A 23,550-nucleotide genomic window follows, 5' to 3' on the forward strand; every position below is an offset into this window, starting at 1 on the left:
ATTCACTATATTCACTCGTGTAAAGTCGGGAGAATTCTTGTCTGTTGGGTTACTGAGGCAGCAGGTGTGGAAGGAAATCAGACATTCCTCCTACAAGTGAAACTCTCAAGATCGTTCTGAGGGATCCTCCCCCATCCCCCCGCAGTCTGTGAAACTCTGAAAAGGAGAAATTTAAATTATTTAAGAAAATAAGATTTTTTTTTTTCAAAAAATACAAATGGGACAAAACAGAACAGTTACTCTCAAAATGTTTCTTTAAATTCAGAAGTTTTGCAAAGTTCCATTTCCTGATAGCAGTTTTTGTTTTCACATTTTGTCAAATTTCCATTAACAAAACTTCTTTTGTTGCACTAATAATGGAATAAATTTCACCTCATACCCTCCTGCCCCCATCTGTATCCGATGATAGAAATGATAGAAATGCTGGAATTACAAAACAAAACATTTTTTTCTCAAAAGGATGTTGATCTTTAATATTTTTCTGCTCTGTCGATGTTACCCAGGAAAAAAACAGCACATGCCATCCACGCCGTGCTCCACCTGCCCCCACTGCTGCAGCAGATGAATGATGCGGCAGCAGCATCAGCCATGTGATCTGCTCTGAGTCTCAATGAGCCCCCCCTCCCCTCCCTGGCTCTCTCTCCATGGGGAAGCAATAATCTCCAACGTGACGACCGAAGGCTACTTGAGCGCTCCAAGACGCAGCAACCTGCCAGATCCTGGAGAGCTTGGAGAGTCGCACTGCTTCACTGAACAGAGCTTGTAGGTGAGTCTCAGCTGCTAGAGGCTTTATCTTTAACTGCTTAGTTTAAAACAAACTGAAGGTAGAGACTTTTTTCCTGTTTTTCTGTCCTGGTTTTAAACCTGACCTGAATTTGTGATTGTTTCCATTGCAGCTTGAATTTATTTATTTTTTAGTCCTGTTGCTGCAGCCTCTGATGCTGCATGGATGCATTGCTCTCTCTGTTACTAGAGGAGCATATTTCTTCTTATCTATCACTTCATTTATAAGAAAAATCTTAGTTTTTTTTGTTAAAATACTTTATATTAGGCAATATAAAGGAGAAATGTATTTTTTTCATCCTGTTTTTGCAGCCTCTGATGCTGCATGGATGCATCATTCTCTCCGTTATTAGAGGGGCATTTGTCTTCTTATCTCTTCATTTATAAGAAAATTCCTATATTTTTTGCTAAAAACACTTTAGATGAAACAATATAAGAGTAGGAATTATTTCTTTTCATCATGTTGCTGCAGCCTCTGATGCTACATCCATGCATTTATCTTTTTTTTTTGTTTAAATCAAATTGTTGCATGTTTTTCCTTGCAGAGCTTCTGTTTTGCTAACATCTCCACTTGTGCTGCAGGATCTTTTATTAATGTGGAGAAAAAAGGAAAACTGGATTTGCTCTCAAAGCTCCATTAAATTAACTTATTTTAGAGTTTTAGTTTAATTTACAAGGCGATAAATGTTGTTTGGGCTTTGAGAAGATCAGGTCTCCAGATCAGGAGTCACTTAATCTCTTATATAAGAGAAAAGCAAAACTGGGTAACCTGCTCATTAAAAGTGCTCCTAATCCTCATCTGCACCTTTTAGCTTTAACTTCTCCTTCAGGAACCTTTGATTTAATCATAATTTCTTCGTATTTCTAGCTTTGCTTTGTTGATGCACGGATGTCAGTATCTGCAGCAAACTGAGACATGGCTTCAGATCAGATTATGGTGCTCACCTTTTGTCTGTCTGCCTGCTCTCCTGTAAGACCGTCTAAGCTGTGCAGCAGACACATCAACCTTCATAACCGCTTTGTCATGACTTAACTAATCCCTCATAACCGTCTGGATATATGATGATCATCGTGATGGAGGAGGCGGCACACTGATCAGGGATCTCGTCCCATGCAGCCCTTAGACACTCATAGGAGGGAACCAGGTCACCGTGGAGCTTCTTTCCTCGCTAACATCTACGCTTGTTTGTTCTGCTTCGTCTTCAAGGAAATCCCAGCTGCAGACATGGGTCGTCAGGAGGGCGACTACGCCTGGAAGAAGAACACGGAAAACATCCAGGAGATTTTTGACTTCATTGAAGAGTTGGGATCGTAAGTATTTCCGTCGGTGAAAAGTTTTGCACAGCTGGAGGTAAAGGAAGAGATTAGTGGTTTGATTGGATTGAGATAAGAAGGCCTACTTTGTTTAAGTTTTAGTCCGACTCTCCTGATGGTGTTCATTCACTAAAAACGGGGAGACCATCTGTCACTATTTTCCTTTCAATAAAATATATAATTATCTGGGAAAAATGTGTCACTATGAGACATGCAACTCCATTAATCCGAATAAGTTTTGTCACATTATGAACAAATTTATAAGCTTTATTTAAATCATTTTATCAATTGAGGGTAAAACTCAAAGCTACAATTTCACTTCACAAAAAAATACAGTTTATAGAAAGAAGAAATGTAAAAAAAAAATTAAAAATGATCTGAACATTTAGTCTGACTTCTAAAAATACATAAAAATGATCTTCTTGTTTTGTTAATATATTGATTAATCACCATTAATCACTTGTTAAAGTTCATAAACTAATTTGGTAATTGAATTGGAACTTAGTCCCAAAGTGACGGGTCACGAGTCGTTTTTCACAATCACTGTGATGCGGCTCCTCACGTATTCTGAGGCCAAAATATATTATAAAAAAACGTCTCACTAAATGGGTGTTTGTGATATTTAATCATTTATTTAATACAAGATACAAATAATAAATATACCATTGAATTGTAAAATGCACAAATAATTAAATGCACTATTATATAATTAAAACAAAATTTAAATGCTTTAATATTTACACATTATTGGGGAATGCTGACTTGACTACATGTATAGAAACGTTTATTTTCTTTCATCTCTTTGCCATTTAAAATTAATGTAAAATATTTAATTTCTTTTTAAATCCTAAATACTTTTTTTCTTAGAAATGTGCTTTTTTTAATTAATAAAAAGAATCCATAGATTAATAGGTTGCTACAGTAATTTAAATCTGTTGCCCTAATTTTAGATAAGGAAGCTAAACTTTATTATTTGGCTACACAACTATTCTATATTCTATATTTCAGAGAACTGTGATTTTGTGTTTTTGTCCAAAATGTTGCGGGAAAATTGTCGCCATTTTTGTGACCTTCTCACCTTCCGTTAATGTTTCTAAAAGAGAAAAGCTCATTTTTAAAACGCATCCATGTAGATCTGGAAACATCATTTGCTCCAAAAAACAAGATTTTTATCTGGTTTATATCAAGATCGTGATAAGAAGAGAAAATTCAGTATTTATGTTTGATCAATGAGAATTCTCAACCAAAATGCATTTACTGTGAATCCTTCAACCAAAGTGGCGTTCAATAACATCCACGGTTTTTAACACCTTCACCTGGATTCTTTTGTTTTCCCATCAGAAGTCATCAAGTGAGTTTTCCTCTGCAAACATCAGCACCGATAAGACTGAAGGAGTCTGTTTTCTCTTTAAGAAGCTTTTGCCTTTTATTTCCCAGAACGACCTGCGAAACTAAAGCTTAGGGTTGCACTGGAAAAACTATCTAGAAATAAGTAAAAATGTCTTAAATTAAGCGTTTTTACCCTTAATTTGAGTAGGTAAATGACATGATTTGCCACTGGAATGAGTATTTTTACTCTTAAAATAAGATATTTAAATAAAATGCACTTGAAATAAGACAATGCAATTGTGTTTTCTTATTTTAAATGTAAATTTTCTTGTTTCATTGGCAAAATGTCTGTTTTACTTCCTCAATTCAAGAACAAATGCACTTATTTTAAGAAAAAAATACTTATTTAGATTTTGAATTTTTCCAGTGTAATGTGCTCACTGGAAAAACGATCTAGAAATAAGTAGAATTTTCTTAAATTAAGTTTATTTACCCTTAATTTGAGTAAGTCAATGAGGTAGTTTGCCAATGGAATCAGTATTTTTACTCTTAAAATAAGATAATTAGATAATTTGCACTTGAAATAAGACGATGCAATTGTGTTTTCTTATTTTAAGTGTAAATTGTCTTGTTCCATTGGCATAATGTCACTTTTACCTCCTCAATCCAAGAACAAATGCATTTATTTCAAGAAAAAATGACTTATCTAGATCATCAATAGATGATCCTGAGGGATTTATGGGTAGCCGATAAAAACACGTTCCATAAGTAAAACCTTTGTGATTTCATTGCATTGAGTTAAAAATCAAACAGCTTAAATAATAATGCTTTAGTAACTAAACATTTTTGCTATTATATTTGCTATTCTTATATACTCAGAAGGAAAGAGATATATTAGTAGAATTAAAACACATTTCCATATGTATGGCGTAGCACATGGCTTTGCACTCAGTCCTAAACATTTATTATTATTATTTATGTATGTCAAATGGTTTTTGAACATTATAATGTTCAAACCTGCTTCCATAAAAAATATTCCAATTAAACAAAAGAACATGTGAAAATATTGTGAAACATGGCTGTCAAGGTTAAAAGTTTTTCTTTTTTAGTTTCAGTTTATTTTAGGTTTTGTTTTAAAAAAAAAATTTACATTATAAATACAATGCCTTCACCTTTTGGAACTAATACTCATATCAGCTAATATACCAGCTTGTTTTAGTCGTCCATAACGCTGCCTGAATATTTGTTGGCATTTAAAGCATCACTAATGAGTAATAAAGGCAAACTGAGCCACAGAAATGCAAATATTGCAGTTAAGATCTGCCAATTTTTAAATCCGACACCTCGTAATAAATAATGCTTTATTAACTGCATATATTGTCTTCTAGTTTATTAAGGAGAAATATATATATATATATGCTATAATAATTGATTAACTGTAGTAATTTCGGCAAATTGAGACATAAAAATACAAAATAACTGCAGTTCAGATCAGTTCTGACCTTTTTTCCATCTCTGAAAAAGTGTGTCAGCTTCTGAACAGATGGCAGCTTGATCATCATGTCTGCCTCCAAACCTTGACACCTGTCTGTGACCTGACCCGCTCAGTGTCTGCCCCCCCCTCCACAGGCTCAGAGTCTGACCTTTGGGCCTGGAGCCCTCAGCTGGCCGCTGTTTCCATTGCGTCAGGGATAAATGGTCCTAATCCTCCCGCTGGAACAACTATTCCCAGACTGGGGCTGAAGATAGCATGGGGACAGGACGTAACGCTGCCAGAGCAAAATAACAGACTTCTGACATGTGAATAGTTAAGCTGCAGACTTAATCAGGAGGTCTTAACCTCATGATGAGGTTTTCTCTTTACTTTTGTTTAGGGGAATTCTAAGAAACTCAAATCTGGAAATCTAGATCCTATAAATTGGAGTGATTTTAAACCCTTGGTGTTAGATATATTTGATCAGGAATAAAAGCTGCAGTGCCTTTCCAGGGCCGCTGTATGGAGGGAATTTCGTTCCATATTTTTTTGCAAGAAAGGAGATCTTCGTTAATGGAATTTATTAATAAAATCAAGATCAGAAAAAAAAAAAAAAAAAAAAAACTTTCATTCAAAAAAATATTTTTTTGTTTGAAATAATCCAAATTAATAAAAATAAAAAATAAATTTTTCAAAATAAAATTTTCCAGATTCAATTTCCTTCAATTCTGGGGGCGGGCCTTCCTCTGTAGTGAAGAGTAAAGATGCATTTCTATTGGTCTGTTTGGCGTTACACTGGAAAAAATCAAAATCTAGATAAGTAATTTATTCTTAAAACAAGTGCATTTGTTCCTGAATTGAGGAGATAAAAGAGACATTTTGCCAATGGAACAAGACTATTTAGATTTAAAATAAGAAAATAAAATTATTACAAAGGCATATTATCTATCTATCTTACTTTAAGAGTAAAAACACTAATTCCATTGGCAAATTATCTAATTTACCTACTCAAATGCAGGTTAAATACAATTTTTACTTATTTCTAGTTCGTTTTTCGAGTGTAGCAATACCTTTTATTGGTCATGACTGAGCGTTTGTATTGGGCTTGGAGTGAATAGAATGTGATCTGTAAATATGTGAAACACAAACTGAAAAATAAAATAAAAAAAACATCAGAAAAAAAATTAAATCTGATCATTTTCATAAAAATTTAAAATAGAAAATCTGAAAAAATTAGAAATGAAAAAAGCCTTGAGAGAACAGAAGTGGAATGGCTCTTTTTATATAAACTGAATTGAATCAAATTAAAAGAATAAAATCTAAGAAAAGGGCAAAGTTACTCTCAAAAGATCATTTTATTTTAAGACGTGTCATTTCTAGATTGCGTTTGTTTCGAATTTCCATTTACAGAACATGCTCTTTGCTTGCAACAATTATAGAACACAATTCACTCCATACAACTGAGTATTTTAATTATAACTTTCTGTAAAAGAAAAGCTTGAACAAACTGAACGGTAACAGAGGAGGAAAAGCAGCCATCTCTCAGAGGAAACGCTCATTTCCTCCCACCAGAGAAGAACCTAGAAAGCGTTTCTTAGGAACACCGATCTCAGCGTCTCACTGTCTTATGTTCCCTCGTGGGTCTTCAACAGGGGGGCGTTCTCTGAGGTCTTCATGGTGAGAGAGCGGAAGACAGGAAAGACGTTCGCTATGAAATGTATAAAGAAGAAAAAGAAGAGGGACATCAACCTGGAGAACGAGATCGCTGTGCTGAGAAAGTAATGACTGTTTAATTAACCTCCCATCCTGCATCCGCAGAGACTGACCTCTATGGCGGCGTAACCAATGCCTCTCTTGTTTCCAAACAGAATCCAGCATGAAAATGTTGTTGGGATGGAAGATTTCTACGAAAGTCGGACGCATTACTATCTCATCATGCAGCTGTGAGTTTCTGTTTGATCCTCCTCCAGACAGAGATGAGTGGGTTTGAACAGTGTCCTGTCTCTACTCCAGCGTTGCAGGTGGTGAATTGTTCGACCGTATTCTGGACCGAGGCGTTTATTCAGAGAAGGACGCCAGCAGGGTGATCCAGCAGGTGCTGGAGGCCGTCGGCTACCTGCATCAAAACGGCATCGTCCATCGAGACCTCAAGGTGAGGCCCAGAAATAAATAAGCAGTTATTGAATGCCATCAGTACTAATAGGTGGTTGCCATATTTCAATTCAATTCAGTTTATTTCTATAGCGCCAATTCACATCACACGTCATCTCAAGGCAGTTTCCAGTTCACCAGATCATCCAGTCAGATTGATTCAAAGTTTTCTATCTAAGGAAAACCAGCTGATTGCATCGACTCAATAACTCAGATGCAATCCCTCAGACTAGGTATACTTGTAGCGACAGTGGAGAGGAAAAACTCCCGTATAACAGGAAAAACCTCCAGCAGAATCTGGTTCAGTGTGAGCGGCCATCTGCTGACGAACCCACATGCCAACCCCCACGCCAGAGGACGAAGAGAGCACATCCAGCTAGCCACAGCGCGAGAGACAGGACCACACTGGAAAACAGGCCGATCTCAAACATCTATAAAAAATTTATTTTTTGATCTGGAGGTGGAGGTTGGACCCCCAATTTTAAAGATTTGAAATTCACTTCGTTGGAGGTTCCAGTTGCTTTTTCCAACTTTTAGATTTAGATATTCTGACTAAAAGTGGAACGCACCCTCACATCTGGAAGCCATTTTCTTCTACACTGTCTGAAAAAACTGTTTTTAGAGAAACTATAAAACAAACTATTGAAATCTGGGATATTATCTGGGAAGATTAATTCTAGTCTCCACGTTGATTATAAAGCAACACAGCAAGTAACTATCACCTTCATTTGAAAGACCTTAAATATTTTTTTTACCTCAATACAACACTCGGAGCTTATCAATGCTCCATGGAGGCTGTATGGCGCTAAATTGGGGCCATTTTTCTTTTCTATTTCTAATTTTTAACTTTTTTTAAATTTAAACTGAAAGATTTGAAACTGAAAGCACAAATAAAATGTAACAACTAAAACTGTAAAAAAAAAAAAAAAAAAAATGTAAACAAAAAATTATATTTAAAAGATTTGAAACTGAAAAAATTTATTAGGAAAAGCATTTTTTAAACAATTTTTTAATCAGAAAAAACAAGATTTAAACTAAAAAGAAACGTTATTTTCAATTATATATATTTTAAGACATTTTTTAATTCACACTGTTCATGAATGCAACACATGGGAACACTTTTTTCAGGTGCCTAAAGTGTCAATCATCAACCTACATCTCATGTTACCTTAGTCCCGCCCCGACCGTATCGGTTTAAGGGTAAAAAATGACACGGATTTCTAAGCTGCTTTTGTCCAAAAGTTTAACAGAGCATGTCACAGAAATTAGCTTCATCATCCGAGTTATGATTTTTTTAAACATATAAAGAAATAAAGCGGAGGCTGCTTTTGTTTTTTTATTCTGTTTCTGCTGTGATGCTAAAGTCGACGGTTTTAGAATCAATAGGACAGGAAAAGCTCCTCTTCTGCTTTTTACATTTTCCACCATCTGATCCATCATCAGTGATACTTTATAACAAATGAACATGACAGTCGATGTTTTAACAGCTTTTCTATCTGCCCCCCCGCAGCCAGAGAACATCCTCTATTACAGCCAGGATGAGGACTCTAAGATCATGATCAGTGACTTCGGCCTGTCAAAGATGGCGGAAAATGGCATCATGTCTACAGCCTGCGGAACCCCAGGTTACGTAGGTAAGGGACTAACCTGCAGACAGTTATGAAAAGTAATTAAAAACCAGAAATAATCTGATTCATGCTGAATGCTCATCATTAACATCTCTAACATTTCTTCTCATTCTCAGCGCCTGAAGTTCTAGCACAGAAGCCCTACAGCAAGGCAGTAGACTGCTGGTCCATTGGGGTTATTACCTACATCTTGTAAGTATCCTTTTGTTTCTTTTAGCAAATGCATTTTCACATTACAGACGGAACGATTTCTTTACTCATTCATTCATTGAAAAAAAACAAGAGGCAAGAAATATGGGATTACAGGGATGCAGACAAAAAAACGCATGTCCAAATGTATGGAGTGATATTTGTTCCATTATTGTTGCAAGCAAAGAACACATTTTGTAAATGGAAAATTTTAAAAATGCAAAACTTATTAATCCAAACGAGGTTTTAATAGTAATTTTACTGTTTTCTTTCATTTATTTTTTCAAATGGTGTTTTTTACTTTGTGAAATTTTACATTTTTCAAACTTTAACATTTTCTTTTACAGAGTTTAAATTTTCTATTTTATTTTTTCAGATTATTTGTCAGATTTAGTTTTTTGAATTGCATTCTTTTAAAATGTTGTTTCACAGATCACGTTCTCTTCACTATCAGCCTATCACACGTTGCTAACGTCCAGCAGACCAATAGAAATGCGTCTTTGCTCCTCACTCCACAGTAAAGCCCGCCCCCAGAAGTATAGAAACAGTGATTTGGAAAACACGATTGGAAAGGAATACAATACGTAAAAAATAAATCTGAAAAATAAAATTTGAAAATATAACATCTTAAAAAAAAGAAACAAAAAAAATCTAAAAAAAAGGAAAACGAATTAATTTGGAAAAATAAAACCAGAGAATGCAAAAAAGTTATTCTGAAACCTGTTCTTAATCAAGACGTTGTAAAGTTTTATTTTTTAAACTTTTTAAATTCCAAATAAAAACGTGTTCTTTGCTTAAAACAATAATGAAACAAACTTCACTCCATAGTTGGGCCTAGAGTCAACAAATATTCATGATGAGACTTAAATATGAACATATAAACACATGTCCATATTGTGAACATGTTTAAAGTGAATCAAAGTGTGCAGCAGCTCCCTCTACTGGCAGTAAACACCATCACACAGCCTGTGTGTCTTTAAAGGAATAATTAATTAATGTTTTTATTACAGACTCTGTGGTTATCCTCCGTTTTATGAAGAAAGTGAAACCAGACTCTTTTCCAAGATTATGAAGGCGCAGTATGAGTTTGATTCACCCTTTTGGGATGACATATCAGAATCTGGTAATTTTACTGACTTCTATCTAAAAAGAACTTCTTCATTTTAGTGTTTATTTCTCTTTGCCCCTCTAAGTTTCCTACTTTTACTCTGCAGCAAAGGATTTCATTCGCAACATGATGCAGAAGAACCCCAGCATGCGTTACTCCACAGAGCAAGCTCTCAGACATCCTTGGTGGGTTGGACTCATTTACTTTCATAAAAAAATATAAATCTGCTCAGACGCCCTAAAGTGGAGGTCTTCAACAGGAGGTCTGAGACCCCTAGGGGGGTCCACGGAGGAACTGCATGGGGGTCGCAAAAGTTTTGGCTGATTAGACTTTTTTAAATATTCCCCCCTGCAATTGGGGGGGAAGCTGGGCACCGTTTCATCCACAACGCCTGTCCCGTCAACCAGGAACCAGAAATACTTTATAATCCCAGGGAGGGATTACTTTAGTTACATTACTCCATCTGTAATAGAGTGACTATAGGACCAGTTTGATAGAACACTATTCCATACATTATATATAATTAAGGGGTCCCTGCTCCAGGTTGGGGGTCCCTGCCCTGAAGATTCCTGCTTTAGAGAATTAGATGAACGGTTGCGTACCACAGATACGTAACGACTTAATCTCCACCTTGAAATAAATCTAAGCTTTCTGTTGTCTGTTCTCCAGGATTATCGGAAAGACGGCCCGCAGCCAAGACATCTACTACTCCGTCAGCATTCAGATCCAGAAGAACTTTGCTAAGTCCAAGTGGAAGGTCAGTCCGCACTGATTCTTGGCTTTAAAGTGATGTAACGTTAAGTTGCGATTTGGAGCCCATTAGCCAGGTGTTTGCCTAAATCCTACCCGATTAAGGCCAGTTGATTACGATGTGCTGACGTTAAAGTTACCTAATGAGGGCGTGTTTTTTTTTTACTGGCATTGAGAACAGAACTGATCTGTATTTTTTCTTCATTATTATTTCAATAAAAATTTCCCAGTGAAGGAAAAATAATATGAAGCAAAGTCTGGTTGCCTTCGGATTAAAACTGCTTTGTGGTTATGTGTATGGAATGAATTTTGTTCCAATTTAAAAAAAACATTTGAATGGAAATTATTTTTTAAAGAGAAATGTAAAAATAGGTAAATAGAAATTTTAAAAAGAGAAAAAGAAGAACATGTTTTGTAAATGTATATTTGAAAAAAAAAAATGGAAATTTTATTATTTTTTTAATTTTTGTAAATTGAAATAATAAAAAAAAAAACATTTAAAAGTGGAAATTCGTATTTTGTTTTTGTAGTTTTGTAAATGGAAATAAAGACAAGGATCAAATTCTGTAAACAGAAACTTGAAATAAAAGATGTTATCCAAAATTGTAACTTTAAAAAAGTTCTTAAGATTTTTGAGAGTAAGTTTCTACGGAAATGGACATTTTTAAAAAAAAAGAAAAAGAAGAACAACAGTTTTGTAAATGCAAATTTGGAAAAAATTTTTTTTTTAAATGGAAATAAAAACATTTTTTTTATACTTTTGTAAAAGGAAATAAGAAAAAAAAAGGTCAACAGACATATGGGAAAAAAAAAAAAAGTGATCCAAAAATGTAACTTTAAAAACTTTCTTAATCAAAAAACTTTTTTGAGAGTAAGTTTTTACAGAGCCCCTAAAGGGACACTGAAGAGAAAAAAAAAACATTTGTTTTTTTTCCTGCAGTATCTCTTTCCTCAGAACCTTTTTTTTTTTTATTCACTAAACATTTTTTTCTATAAACTAGATATCTATTTACTGTATTTATATTTTTATCTACAAATGTTTTCTTTGTTTTAATTAGCAAAATGCTTTTATTCAAATTTTCATTTACTTATTTCACACTTTTATGTACAAAATCTTTCAAATTCCTATTTACAATACATGTTCTTTCTTGTCTAAAATAGTGAAACAAATTTCCCCCCATAATGAAATTACTGGTTGAGATAAAGCCTTTTGTTTCTCTCTTCTCTTTACAGCAGGCCATCAACGCCGCTGTAGCCATCAACCACATGAAGAAACTGCAGATGGCCAACACAGAGCAAACCCTGAGGAGGGTCAGCGTCCCCGACATCAAAGTCAGCGACCTGTCTTCACCAAGAAAGCACTCCAAACATCTGGATCCAGACAAGCCGGAACCCAAGAAGGAAGACGTCAACGGGAACATCAGTGAGACGCATCACATGTCTCTGCCCACAAGCCACGTGGATCTGAAGATCCCCTTCCACCCGCTGAAGGCCACTCAGAGCCAGGCCCCTGGGCACCATGCGCCCTCTATAGCCGAGCAGGGGAAGAACGTGTATCACTCAGAGCCAGCCAACCTGAACGGGTATGGATCAGGACCCGCCATCTTGTTTATCTCAAATGTTTAACATAAGCAAACACCTGATGTTTCATTTCCTTTCTTTTTTTCCCGTTATTTTTCAGATACGCTAAAAACCGGAACGGCAAGACTTTACAGACAGGCGTTTGCTCTATGATGTGAAAGCTGGGAGACGTTTCATCTGGGGAAAAAACGATTTTATGGTAGGTTAGCAACTAAGTAGAGTTTGCAGCGAATCGCACAGGTCTTCACACCCACTGGATGAATTTATTTAATTCAGGCTGACAATTTCCAGCAACAAAAACAACAATTACAAAGAAAATCACAATCAATTCATACGGTTTTAAAATTTCATTCCTCACAAGCAACAGGCTCGGGGTATTTTATTGGTATTTCAAAAAATAACAGCAAAATAAACACAGTGAGCATCAAGAAGGAGGCACCTGTGTGAAAATCAGGTTTAAAGTTAGACCAAGACTTTGACTAGACCGTTCTACTGCCTAAACACACATAATTAGCTTTGCCTATTAGCACCATCTGAGCTCAGGGCCCAAGCCTGCTTGAGGCCCTATGAAAAATTAGATTTTAGGGCCCTATATTTCTGCAAATTCGCTGATCAGATGATTCACCATTTTAAACCCATTGCAGGGTTCTTTACTGTCTCCTATTAGTATCCATCACTTTAGCAACATTTAATGTTACTAAAGGTTGCTAAAGAAAACTAGTATGCAGTTTATTTTTTTTATATTTATGATATTTTTATATATAAGTAATGATTTTGACATGGGAATAAAATATTGATATAATAAATATGCAATTTTACAAGGAAGTTGTGTATTTTTGCCACTGTACTGCATAGATATAATATATATATGAAGTGAATTTTGCTCCGTTATTGTTGCAAGCAAAGAATATGGTTTGTAAATGGAAATTTTGGAAAACAAAAAATACAATCCTAAAGTAAAACTTGAAAAGACTTCTCAAGGATCAAAGAGATATTTCTATCGGTCTGCTGAACATTAGCAACATTTTCATTGGGCTTGAATTGAAGAGAATTTGTAAAACTTGAAAAAATATAAAATCGATGAATTTTGACAAAAACAAAGTTTGAAAAAATTACATTTGGAAAAATAAAATTGAATAAATTTTTTTTACATCTGAAAAACCGCAGTTACTCTCTAAGTTTATTAAAGCTGCATTTTATTCTAATTTCTATTTAAGAAACAAAGTTCACTCCATACTTCTCTTTGTTTCGGAATAAAAGGGCAGAAAATAAATGTAAACTTTGCATCATGTGATACACTATTTACAGTAGCAGCCATTCAAAATGGCCCTTCCATGCCGAATGGCAGTCCACTTCCCTGCAACTCCCAGTGAAATCCCCTCCATCTTCCAGCCACTCTTGAATATTTTCTTACTCCAACCTTTGGAAAGCTCTTATTTTTATTACAACTGGTACCTAACGGTGTGCGCTATCATTGGCCGTTATAAATGTCACAAATCTGCAAACCTACAATTGTGTTTATCTTTAAATAGAAAGATAAAAAAAAACTGTTTGGCAATGAGTTAAAGGGAAATAACCTTTTTAAATACATAAAAAAAACAGTTTTTGCCATCTCAGATTATATTCTTTTCTGGATAAAGTTTGAAATATGACTTTACTTTTTAATTTTTTATAACTGTAAGGTTGACAGCAGCAATACCTCGGACACCGTGTATAATGTCTGTCTTTTTCCTTTTCTGTGTTCTTGGATGGCCTGTACAGAAACTGAATTTCCCTTTTGGGATAAATATTGTTTTTATTTTTATTTGAAAATATGCATCTATATTTATACAGGTGTCAAGGGGTTAAAAAGAAATTGCCGAGTCGTGATTTTAACCCTCTCCATTGTGTTGATCCCCCTGCAGGTCAGTGCTGCTGTTGTGACTCAGCAGGATGCCTCATGTCTCATGTCAGCAGCTCCTTGTTGCTCAGAGGAAGAGGAGGTTGACTCCGTCGTGGACCTAAGCGGTTTTCACCATCCACAGTCTGTGGGGCTTTTGGTCGGAAAGAGTGCCAATAAATACCCCCCCCCTCTCCATCCTAATCCCCCCGCCCTCACCCTGCAATTAAACATTCATCTAAGTGGCAGAATCTCTCCATCACTGATCCAAAGGAAGGAATGATGGGCTGCATGTGAGAGTCCCTGACCTCCAGGAATTCAAAGCTTCTTTTAAGAGAGAAAACTTCATTTGTTTGATGTATGTTTGCTCATTTTCCAAAATGATTGTTTAAAATATATAAAGCGCACGCAGAAAAGAGATGATAATGTCGATCCACTTCTGTAAATAAGAAAGCTGTAAACCCTCCATTATTTTTTGAAAAAGTGCTCTAAGCTTCTAGAAAGCAACTATGATGTAAATCTTTTGTTTTTATTCCTCCTGTGTTTGTTTGTTTCTTTCTTTGCTCAAGCAAATTAATCACATTAAGACTTAAAGTATGATTAAAATGCTAATGCATAGTTCTGACAAGCCATCGGCGGATTCAAACCTAAAAGTTGATCATTATTTTTAGTAAAAACTCAACTTGTAAAATGTAAAGGAATTGTTTTTTGTTTTTCTTGGATTCTGTGCAGCTTTATTGATCTTTTCAGGATATTCTGGTTTGCTCAGAAATAAAAGCTGAGTGGATAATCATTTACTTGAACTCGTTAAATAAAATATTCTTAATAAATCAAAATGTTTCTGGTATTTTTGATGTTTTTGTTTTCGTCTCCCCACTGAGGTTTTTTTTTAATGTAATCAAATGTCTGTCCAAACTTTTGGCTGCTAAGAAAGGGCAGCATGAATGATGCAATCGACTGGTCGCTAAAACTGTTTTCATCAGAAAGACAAGAAAAATCATTTCCTGTGTCTTAAATCAACAGTTTTAGTGTGTTTTTGTTTTCTTTAAAGTCGTAGGGAAATCATATTTACATGTCAAATCATTCTGGCATAAACATTTATATAAATGTACTCTTTATCAGATGATATTTTTTCAAAATGTAGAAAATTTCTGTCTTAAAATCTGTGGGGTTGTTTGTTATCTTATACAGGCCAGTTAGTTCTACGCAGAGATGGCAAAAGTACTCACTTTCCGTACTTGAGTAAAAGTACAGATACTTGTGTTAAAAAATACTCTGGTAAAAGTGGAAGTACTGATTAAACTTCTTTAAACTTCTTCAAGTAAAAGTAACAAAGAACAGGCTTGTAAATTTACTTAAAGTATAAAAGTAAAAGTAGAAACCACTTTTTTCATGCCGTTGCCTACATTTTAAATGGATGTCTGCCAATAGGACTAGATCTCCGTTGTGTTCATTTTCAATCATCTCGTCGTCCATGCTACTATGCTAACGCCACCGCCACCAGGCTGCAATGATTTGCCGCCAATGAATACCGCCGAATCTGTCAATTCATCTTGTAGCGGTGCGTCAAATGCAACGTAGATTCCCATCCAATTAGATTGAATTTGGTATTGATGACGTGAAAAATAACGGTAACTCCATTGAAATGATTCAAAACTAAAGTAACGAGCCAATTTTTTAAAATGTAAGAAGTAGAAAGTACAGATATTTGTGTAAAAATGTAAGGAGTAGAAGTAAAAAGTCGCCATAAAAATAAGTAGTAAAGTAAAGTAAAAATATCAGAAAAATCTACTTGAGTACAGTAACGAAGTATTTGCACTTCGTTACTTCCCATCTCTGGTTCTACGTCAGCCTGAACACCTAAATTCAACCAATCATATGTCAACAGTCATCTGTCAATCAAATATTTTCGTACATAGCATCTTGATTCATATGTCGCAGCTAATATACGCAACGGTTGAAATCAGAATGATTTCCTTTCCCATTGAGTTCCATCCCAGTGTTCACGGGGATGGACGTCTGTCTTCTTCCAAATGTTGGCTACATACTACGGGTTTTTTCTCTGGCCAGAAGTTCGATGGCAAATCCTCCCTCTTCAAGTTGACAGATCCAACGACCAACCCGTCCGTGGAGGATCAGGAATCAGAAAGGTGGAATAACTCTTTTTTTCCACTTTTACCCGATGTATTCCAGCATCCAGCTGCCATGCACGTGGGCATTGTCAGTTTCACTATAGCTCTGGTGAATTTCAATGGTGAAGTCCTCTGGAAATCTTCAATAATTGTTGTTGATTGCAGATGTGTCTAGTAGTTCCCATTGATTTAGCTTGTAAAGCGGGGGAGAATGGCGCTAGGCTTACCGCACCGTGACGTCACTGCTGGAAGATGGCAGGAGGGAGGGGCTATTATATTTGGGCAAAAATGGCCGCTCCCAGGCTCAGTGATCGTGAAGAAAATTATTGTTTTCATTTTTTTACTGATTAAAGCTAAATTAATTAAATCACCGCGAACGTATTAGTTTTAGGTATAAATAATGATCCATTGATTATTCCTTGCTGACCGGACTTTTTCTTTAATAGAATTTTGATGCAAATTAGAAAATTAACAAAACTGGAGGAGATGAGATAGATAGATCTATCTCCTCTAGATGTTGGCTTTTTAATCGGTAAGCCAAGTTGAAACACAATTCAAAGTGTTAATAGGAAAAGTACCTTGCAGTGTCATAAATGTAATTAAATGAATGAATGAACATGAATAATTAAAGAAAATAAAAATGATGGATTGAAATGATCAGATGATTTTATAAAAATGTTAATTGATATGAAAAGAAAGGAAAGCATGGCTTTCAAACTGTAATAGCTTTTATTAAGTAAACATGTTTGCAGGGGGGGAATTGCCATTAGGCAATACTAGGCAGTTGCCTAGGGCCCCAAGCTCCTGGGGGCCCCTTAAAACTCTGTTTACATGTATGATTAATACAACTATTCCTTATTTATGCACATTGATTATGTTTTTGATAAAAATCTGCAATAATTTCACTAAAATGCCATCAGAACCCCTTTAACATTAAGTGCGTGCCCCCCCCCCCCCCCCCCCCTTCAGTGTCCACCATATTGGATCAGTCCATTTGCTGCACATGTTCAGAAAGGTCCAAACAGAGCAGCAAACCATTTGAAAACAAACGATGCAAAGAGCAGTGTTGCCAACTTAGCGCTTTAGTCGCTATATTTAGCCACTTTTCAGACCCCTCTAGCACTTTGATTTTTTTAAAAGCTCCTAGCGCCAAATCTAGAGACTTTTTTCTGCTACTGGAGACATTGGAGACAACATCTAAAAGCAGCGAACTCTGCTCTCCAGAGCGAGTAGATTGGTAACCCCGCCTCCTGCTCTCCTCTATCTTGTCTGCTGTCATGATTCATGCAGCTATTATTTCATCCAAATGAAAAATGGAGAACAGATAAGCAGATCATGGCTTGTCTACAGTGAAAAGAAGGACTGGGTTATTTACTTTGGCCTTTTTGGAAACACAGGAAGGAGCAATCAGCTAAGTGAGCTTAGTGCTTGGAAAAAATCTTTCATTCCTTTAGAGACAGCATGAAAAGTCAGCTGAGTACAAAACATAGAGAGGAAAACAAGAAGAAAAGGGACAAGAAGAGAGGGACACAACCTAGAACAGATAATGGATGTCTATTCTATTAACATTTTTCTATCTGGATAATGGGGCTGTTTTATGTGTTGTCTGCTCCATTCAGAGGGCCCCCTGCCTGTCTTTGCTTAGGGCCACAAATTTCCTAAATCCGCCCCTGCATGTTGGAGAAGCTAACTGTAGCTAACACATTTTAGCCGGCTAACCTGCTGTAATTTGCTAACAAGGCATTCGGATCAGTTTGTGGCACCTTTACTTGCAGTAAAAAGGTCTCTGGTTTGATTCCCAGCCCAGGCTCTTCCTGCAGGTTCTCCCCTCACATGTGTGGCTTCTCACCAGGTACTCCAGCTTCCTCCCACAGTCCAAACACATGATTATTAGGTTGATTAGTGATTCTAAATTAGATGCATTTGATTTACCGTGGAGGATGATAGTCCTAAAATAAGTAAAACCGCAAAGATTTATGAATTATTGCACTTAGGTCATTAAATATTCCAACAGCAGTAAAGTAATCACCATAATGGGTTGTATTTTATGTGCTACTGGCTTAAAGAGAAACCAGATCAACGGTTTATTAGTCTGCCAACGTAATTAATCTCTGCAGAAAAAATTTATTTATTTTAGCTGATTTTATGACCTGATTAAGGGTCTGAACTAATCTGGAAGCCAATTAGACGGAAACACTTTGTTTAATTAGATTACATTTAAGCACCTAACTGAGCGAGGATTACCAGCAGAGTATTTGGAGCAGCAGGTTTCAACAACGTGATTTAAACTCAGTGTAAAACTTTGAAAGGGAAGTTTCATTATAAAACCCTTTTATTTTCTCTACATTTAAATTATTCATGGCTAATATTGAGATATAAACTAAAATTCTAGTCAGATCACTTTCAGTAAATGGTAGAAAAGAGCAGAATAAACCTGACATCCAACCCTATTTCATCCAAGCTCTTACTGAATAGACCCCTCACATGCAGACCCCTGTGCCCTCTCCGTCCCCCGACCACAGGATGACTGGTTTAGGGAAGTCTGGGAAGAGACAGGCTGTTCATTCAAGCACAGAAACATGGAAAATTGGAGCAAAGGTCTCCAAACAGTCTCAACTTTTTCCGGCAGCTACCAGCTCAAATGCCCAGAATCCAAAGTCACTTTGTTTAAAGTGGAACATTTTAGAACAACATGATCACAGGAGCTTTTTATAATCCACTAGCCATAACAGTAATTCTATAGCAGGTCTAGAAATGGAGAAAAAAAGTTTAGTTTAGTGTTGGGGATAAACTTTTACATCTGTTGCTGCATGAAGTCCTACTTCCAGGTGCATCGTCACATTATTTGACCTTTTTTTTTTTTTTTTTTTATGGGTCAATGGCTCCCTCTGGTTTCATACGTTTTTTCTGAATGGTTTGCATCCTGCTGGCATATTATTTGTTGTTTTTGCGTTTTATGCTTTGGTTTCACTCAATTTGTTAGTAAATATCCTATACACTACTGTTTATGCTCTAAAAACATTCTAAATGACTTCGTTTCGAGTAAATTCTGTATGCTACCCACTCAGGACACTTGGAATACATTGGACGAGCAGTATGGAGGAATATTGACACGTTTTTTGTGGACTTTTATGGACCTTTCTGCCTCGGGCGCCATAGACCTCCATTATTTGAATGTCAGCAGACAGCAAGAAGCCTCCCAGATCTCCAGATGCATTTGAGATATCAAAAAAGTACTCCAGAGTGTTGTTCAGCATGGGGGTGAGTAGAAAATGAAGGCTAATCATGTTTTGGGTGTACTATTCCTTTAATGCTCAGTTATGATTTTTTTTTTAAATCCAATTATTTTGGGTGGTTGTTCACATTTCCAGATATATATGACTTGTATGTGGTCTTCTGTGTGAACTGTATTCACACAACTTATGTGCCTTAGAGCAGCGGTCCCCAGCCTTTTTTGCACCACGGACCGCTATATGTCCAGCAATATTTTCCCGGACCGGCCGGGGGGGGAACCGTCCGGGGGGGTGGGGTTGGGTTGTGGGGGGGGGGATGATTGCTTTATGCAGTTTTGTTTTTCTTAATGTAGTTGCGCTTTTAGATTTGTAGTTGCAGTTTGCGCTTCAGGACCACCGTAGAATAGTGACCTTTGTTGTAATGCCGTCCAGTTCGTATGAATGTGACCTTGCCATTCACACACAGGTCGCATTTGAAAAGATCAGATACGTATTGGATTCAGGACCACATAGCTAATTGGCCTGGGTCGCATTGAAAAAAAATCATATCTTATATTAAATATGAGGGGCCCTAAGATGGACTCTTGGGGAATTCCACATGTAACTGATCAAACTGAATGAAGCACCATGTTTAGATCAATTACACACAGATTCATGTTTTTGATGTTTTATTTCTGGAAACGAGTAAACAAACAATTATAATATGGACTTGTATCTTTCAACAGGTGCTTTCAGTCTAACAAAAGATTCTAACTTTAATATGTTTGTATGTAGAGGAAAAGTTTTGACTTAGGAATCAAACCTTAAAGCTGCATCAAAAACAAAAACTTAATTACACAAAGCGGCGTCTGTCCCGCCTCATTCATGAAGCTGGTGCTGAACTGGAGAGCTCCTTCAGTGACAGACTGCTGCACCTTAAATGCACCAGGTAGCGTTATCACAGATCCTTCCTCCCAGCAGCTGAAAGACTCTAGAACCACCACTGTTCCCAAGAACCTCAACAAGTTGTTACATTCAGGCTGATTTTACTCAGTTTCTACCTTATTCAGTTAAATAACCTGCTGCTTTCATCTTGCACATCTCTGATGTTATTACTGTAACTGTAAAAATACTGTAAAAATGTCCATAGCTGTATATTGGTTATTTATTCTCCAGGTGTACAGTATTGATATTGTTAAAACACTTTACAGTACAGTATTTTATTGTTTATTTTTTAACTTTTCACTATTATGTTATTCTTATATGTTTTTCTAAGGTCCATACTTTTGTGCACTGCAAAAACGATCGAGAAATAAGTAAAGATTTCTTAAATTAAGTGTATTTACCCTTAATTTGAGTAGGTAAGTAAGAGGATTTCCCAATGGAATGAGTATTTTTACTCTTAAAATAAGACAATTAGATAAAATTCACTTGAAATAAGACAATGCAATTGTTTTTTTTTTTCTTATTTTAAATGTAAGTTATCTTATTCCATTGGCAAAGTGTCTCACTTACCTCCTCAATTCAAGAAAGAAATGCACTTATTTTAAGAAAGAATTACTTATTAAGATTTAAATTTTTTGCAGTGTGACCATTTTTTGCTGCTGTAACAACAGAATTGCCCCATTGTGGGACAAAAAAGGGATTTTCTATTCTATTCTATTCTATTCTATTCTATTCTATTCTATTCTATTCTATTCGACCACTGAGCCAGACCGCTCCCAGAAGAGTAAAAGTTTAAATGAATCGTATATTTTCTGTCTGAAGTACTGATGGGACTCTCCAATAGACAGACTTAAAGAAATTAGCCTTTTCAGATCCACTTAAGCTCCAACTGGACTAAAAGCTACTGTGTGAAGCGTGCATCGTTCGGTTTGCATATGTTGAATCAGCGCCTACTGTGTGCTCTGAAGTGCAATCTGTTTCACTGAGTGTGCATGTTCCTCTGTGACAAAGATCAGACACATTTCCCAACTCACTTGCCTGACTTCACCCGCCTGTCTCGTGCAGCATGATCTGGGTCGAAGGGCGGTGAGTTTGAGGCAAAGATCGGCCACACGCATGCAGTTACACACGAACACGGCGCAGCCTCTTGCTTTGTCCACTCAGCAATCAGTTTGCAGTAGTGCCAGAGCCACAGCAGCAAAGTACTGCATGATTGTGTTGAACCTTATCTGGCCGTGTTCAATAAGGGGTATTCCTTGTATAACCAAGCAATCTCTGTCCGTCAATACATGGGACTGACTTTTCTCAGCTGCTAATACTTCGATTGGACACTTTTCCAAATCTCCTAAAGAACACCATGTGCATAGTTACAGCTCAGCCAATGCAGATCAACCAAACATGTTGTTCAGTTTGTAATCAGTATTGATGGATCTACCAAAGCCCCCATTGTCAGAGACGGTCTACACACTGAGCTGTTTACTGGATCTGCTTTGGAGCAGATGTGATGTCACATGCACAGCCTCACGTACAAGGAGTGTTTTACTTCTTGCTCTACATTTCTATGCCCTTTGACACAAACAACTTTGAATCTCTGGAGAAAAAAAAAATGAATATGCATGAGGTCTGAGGGAGTGGACCCGACTCTTCTCATGCTTAAATTGCAGGACTTGCTCTCGCCTTTCCACCATCAAAAGCCGAACTGAAAAGTTAAGACGTGCTTCAAGGTGAGTCTCTGCTCTTGTCTTTTCTAAAACATACTGAACATTTTAACAGTCGTTTTCTCAGATAAAACAGCTCCTTAAACATTTTTCTTGTGTTTTTCTTTTCTGTTTGTTTTGCTTCCAGGAAGATAAATATTCAGAGATGGAAAACATCAATGACATCATTCCTTTCGCCAAGGACATGCTTAGACAGAGGCCCACTAGCAGCATGTTAAAGATCTACATGCTCGGCTCCACTCTGGCTATCCTTGGAATGGTTGGCGGCATGGTGGAGATGATTCTCCTGCCCTTCTTGAAGGATCGGACCATAGAGGAAGAACTAGCAGAACTCTTATTTGAGAAGAAGACAAGGAACTCCTCTATTTGTACTGAAGCTGAGGAGGTGATCAGGGCCATACTGTCTGAAGCGAAGGTCAAACATCCAGGGACCGGTTCACAGAGGAGCTTAGCCAACCGTTTACACGCATCCTAGGGAGACGATCCTGCAATAAAACAGACACTGCAGACCGGGTTGTCGATGGCAGTGGAGACGAATCCCTTTTATGCGTTAATTTATTTCTCATGTGGTTAAAAATGCAGCTTGCTGCTGTTGCTGGCAAAAAAGAGAACGCTGGACTTTTAGAATGAAACTGCAGGATACAGTAACGTCAGGCTGCTGGGCAGCAGATTGTCAAAGATGACTTTATCGGATGAACAAGGAAGAAATTTGATATGTTTTAAAAGTGTTTTGTGTTGTAATAAACTGCTTTTCTCCTGCAAATACACCCCTATGAATCCTTTTTATAGAAATAGAATGAAATAGAACAGAAAACTCTTTTTTTTCTTTTTTCCCTCAGTGGAGATTTTTCAGGCAACAGAGTGAACGGCAAATAGAAATAGAATAAAAAGTAAAAAAACAAACAAAATAATAACAATAAGAGAGTATTTAACTAATTATCAATGTATTGAAAACAATATTCTGCAATATTTTAACAATGGAAATCAGGTTAACGTAAATTAGAAGAGTAAAGAGAAGTTCAATCTGCATGTTTCTCTGTTCTTAAAATAACAGCGACTTTTACAAGAAATACAAACCTGCAAAAAACAACAACAAAAAACAAACCAACAGAAAAGTAGGGATGGAAACAGCTTGATGAGTTGGTTGGGAGCAGTGATGTTTATTACTACGACTGATGGAGGAAAGGTTATGCAATGAGGAGCTCTACGGTTCTGCAAAAGCTCAGGTCCCTGAGCGACGCTTCACACAGGCTGCAAGCTGCTCACTGCTCCCCAGGGGAGAGATTAACCCGTTATTTTGTAATGTGCAGCTGCGATTACCAATAAAGGTAATTATTTTATTAGCTTATCTAACCAA

The 23,550-nt window shown here is 36.5% G+C and overlaps 1 protein-coding gene and 1 long non-coding RNA gene across 3 annotated transcripts; both read left to right on the forward strand.

Annotated features, from left to right (window-relative positions):
- Positions 1–628: 628 nt before the first annotated feature.
- camk1gb (calcium/calmodulin-dependent protein kinase IGb) lies at positions 629–12,488 on the forward strand. Of its 2 annotated transcripts, none has more exons than XM_038276006.1 (12): positions 629–766; positions 1,991–2,094; positions 6,553–6,678; positions 6,769–6,843; positions 6,914–7,052; positions 8,562–8,685; positions 8,796–8,871; positions 9,879–9,991; positions 10,083–10,161; positions 10,646–10,733; positions 11,960–12,309; positions 12,408–12,488. In XM_038276006.1, the coding sequence occupies exons 2-12, from the start codon at positions 2,009–2,011 to the stop codon at positions 12,463–12,465; spliced, it is 1,314 nt and encodes a 437-aa protein (XP_038131934.1). In that variant the 5' UTR covers positions 629–766; positions 1,991–2,008; the 3' UTR covers positions 12,466–12,488. The 2 variants fall into 2 exon arrangements, with proteins under 2 accessions (XP_038131934.1, XP_038131935.1); XM_038276007.1 differs by having other exon boundaries at positions 671–762.
- Positions 12,489–22,003: 9,515 nt separating this feature from the next.
- Positions 22,004–22,956, forward strand: LOC119777219. The gene is made up of 2 exons (XR_005279898.1): positions 22,004–22,199; positions 22,321–22,956. It is a non-coding gene; the product is annotated as an uncharacterized LOC119777219 (long non-coding RNA).
- Positions 22,957–23,550: the final 594 nt, after the last annotated feature.

The sequence above is a fragment of the Cyprinodon tularosa genome, unplaced genomic scaffold, assembly GCF_016077235.1.
Source record: "Cyprinodon tularosa strain WSP-4 unplaced genomic scaffold, ASM1607723v1 ctg99, whole genome shotgun sequence".
Taxonomy (NCBI): Eukaryota; Metazoa; Chordata; class Actinopteri; order Cyprinodontiformes; family Cyprinodontidae; genus Cyprinodon; species Cyprinodon tularosa.

Bases quoted from the DNA above. Each gene is read 5' to 3' on its own strand.
- camk1gb (XM_038276006.1), top strand. From the start codon at position 2,009: ATGGGTCGTCAGGAGGGCGACTACGCCTGGAAGAAGAACACGGAAAAC. The intron at 7,053-8,561 runs GTGAGGCCCAGA...GCCCCCCCGCAG, and splicing joins TCGTCCATCGAGACCTCAAG to CCAGAGAACATCCTCTATTA. The intron at 12,310-12,407 runs GTATGGATCAGG...GTTATTTTTCAG, and splicing joins GAGCCAGCCAACCTGAACGG to ATACGCTAAAAACCGGAACG.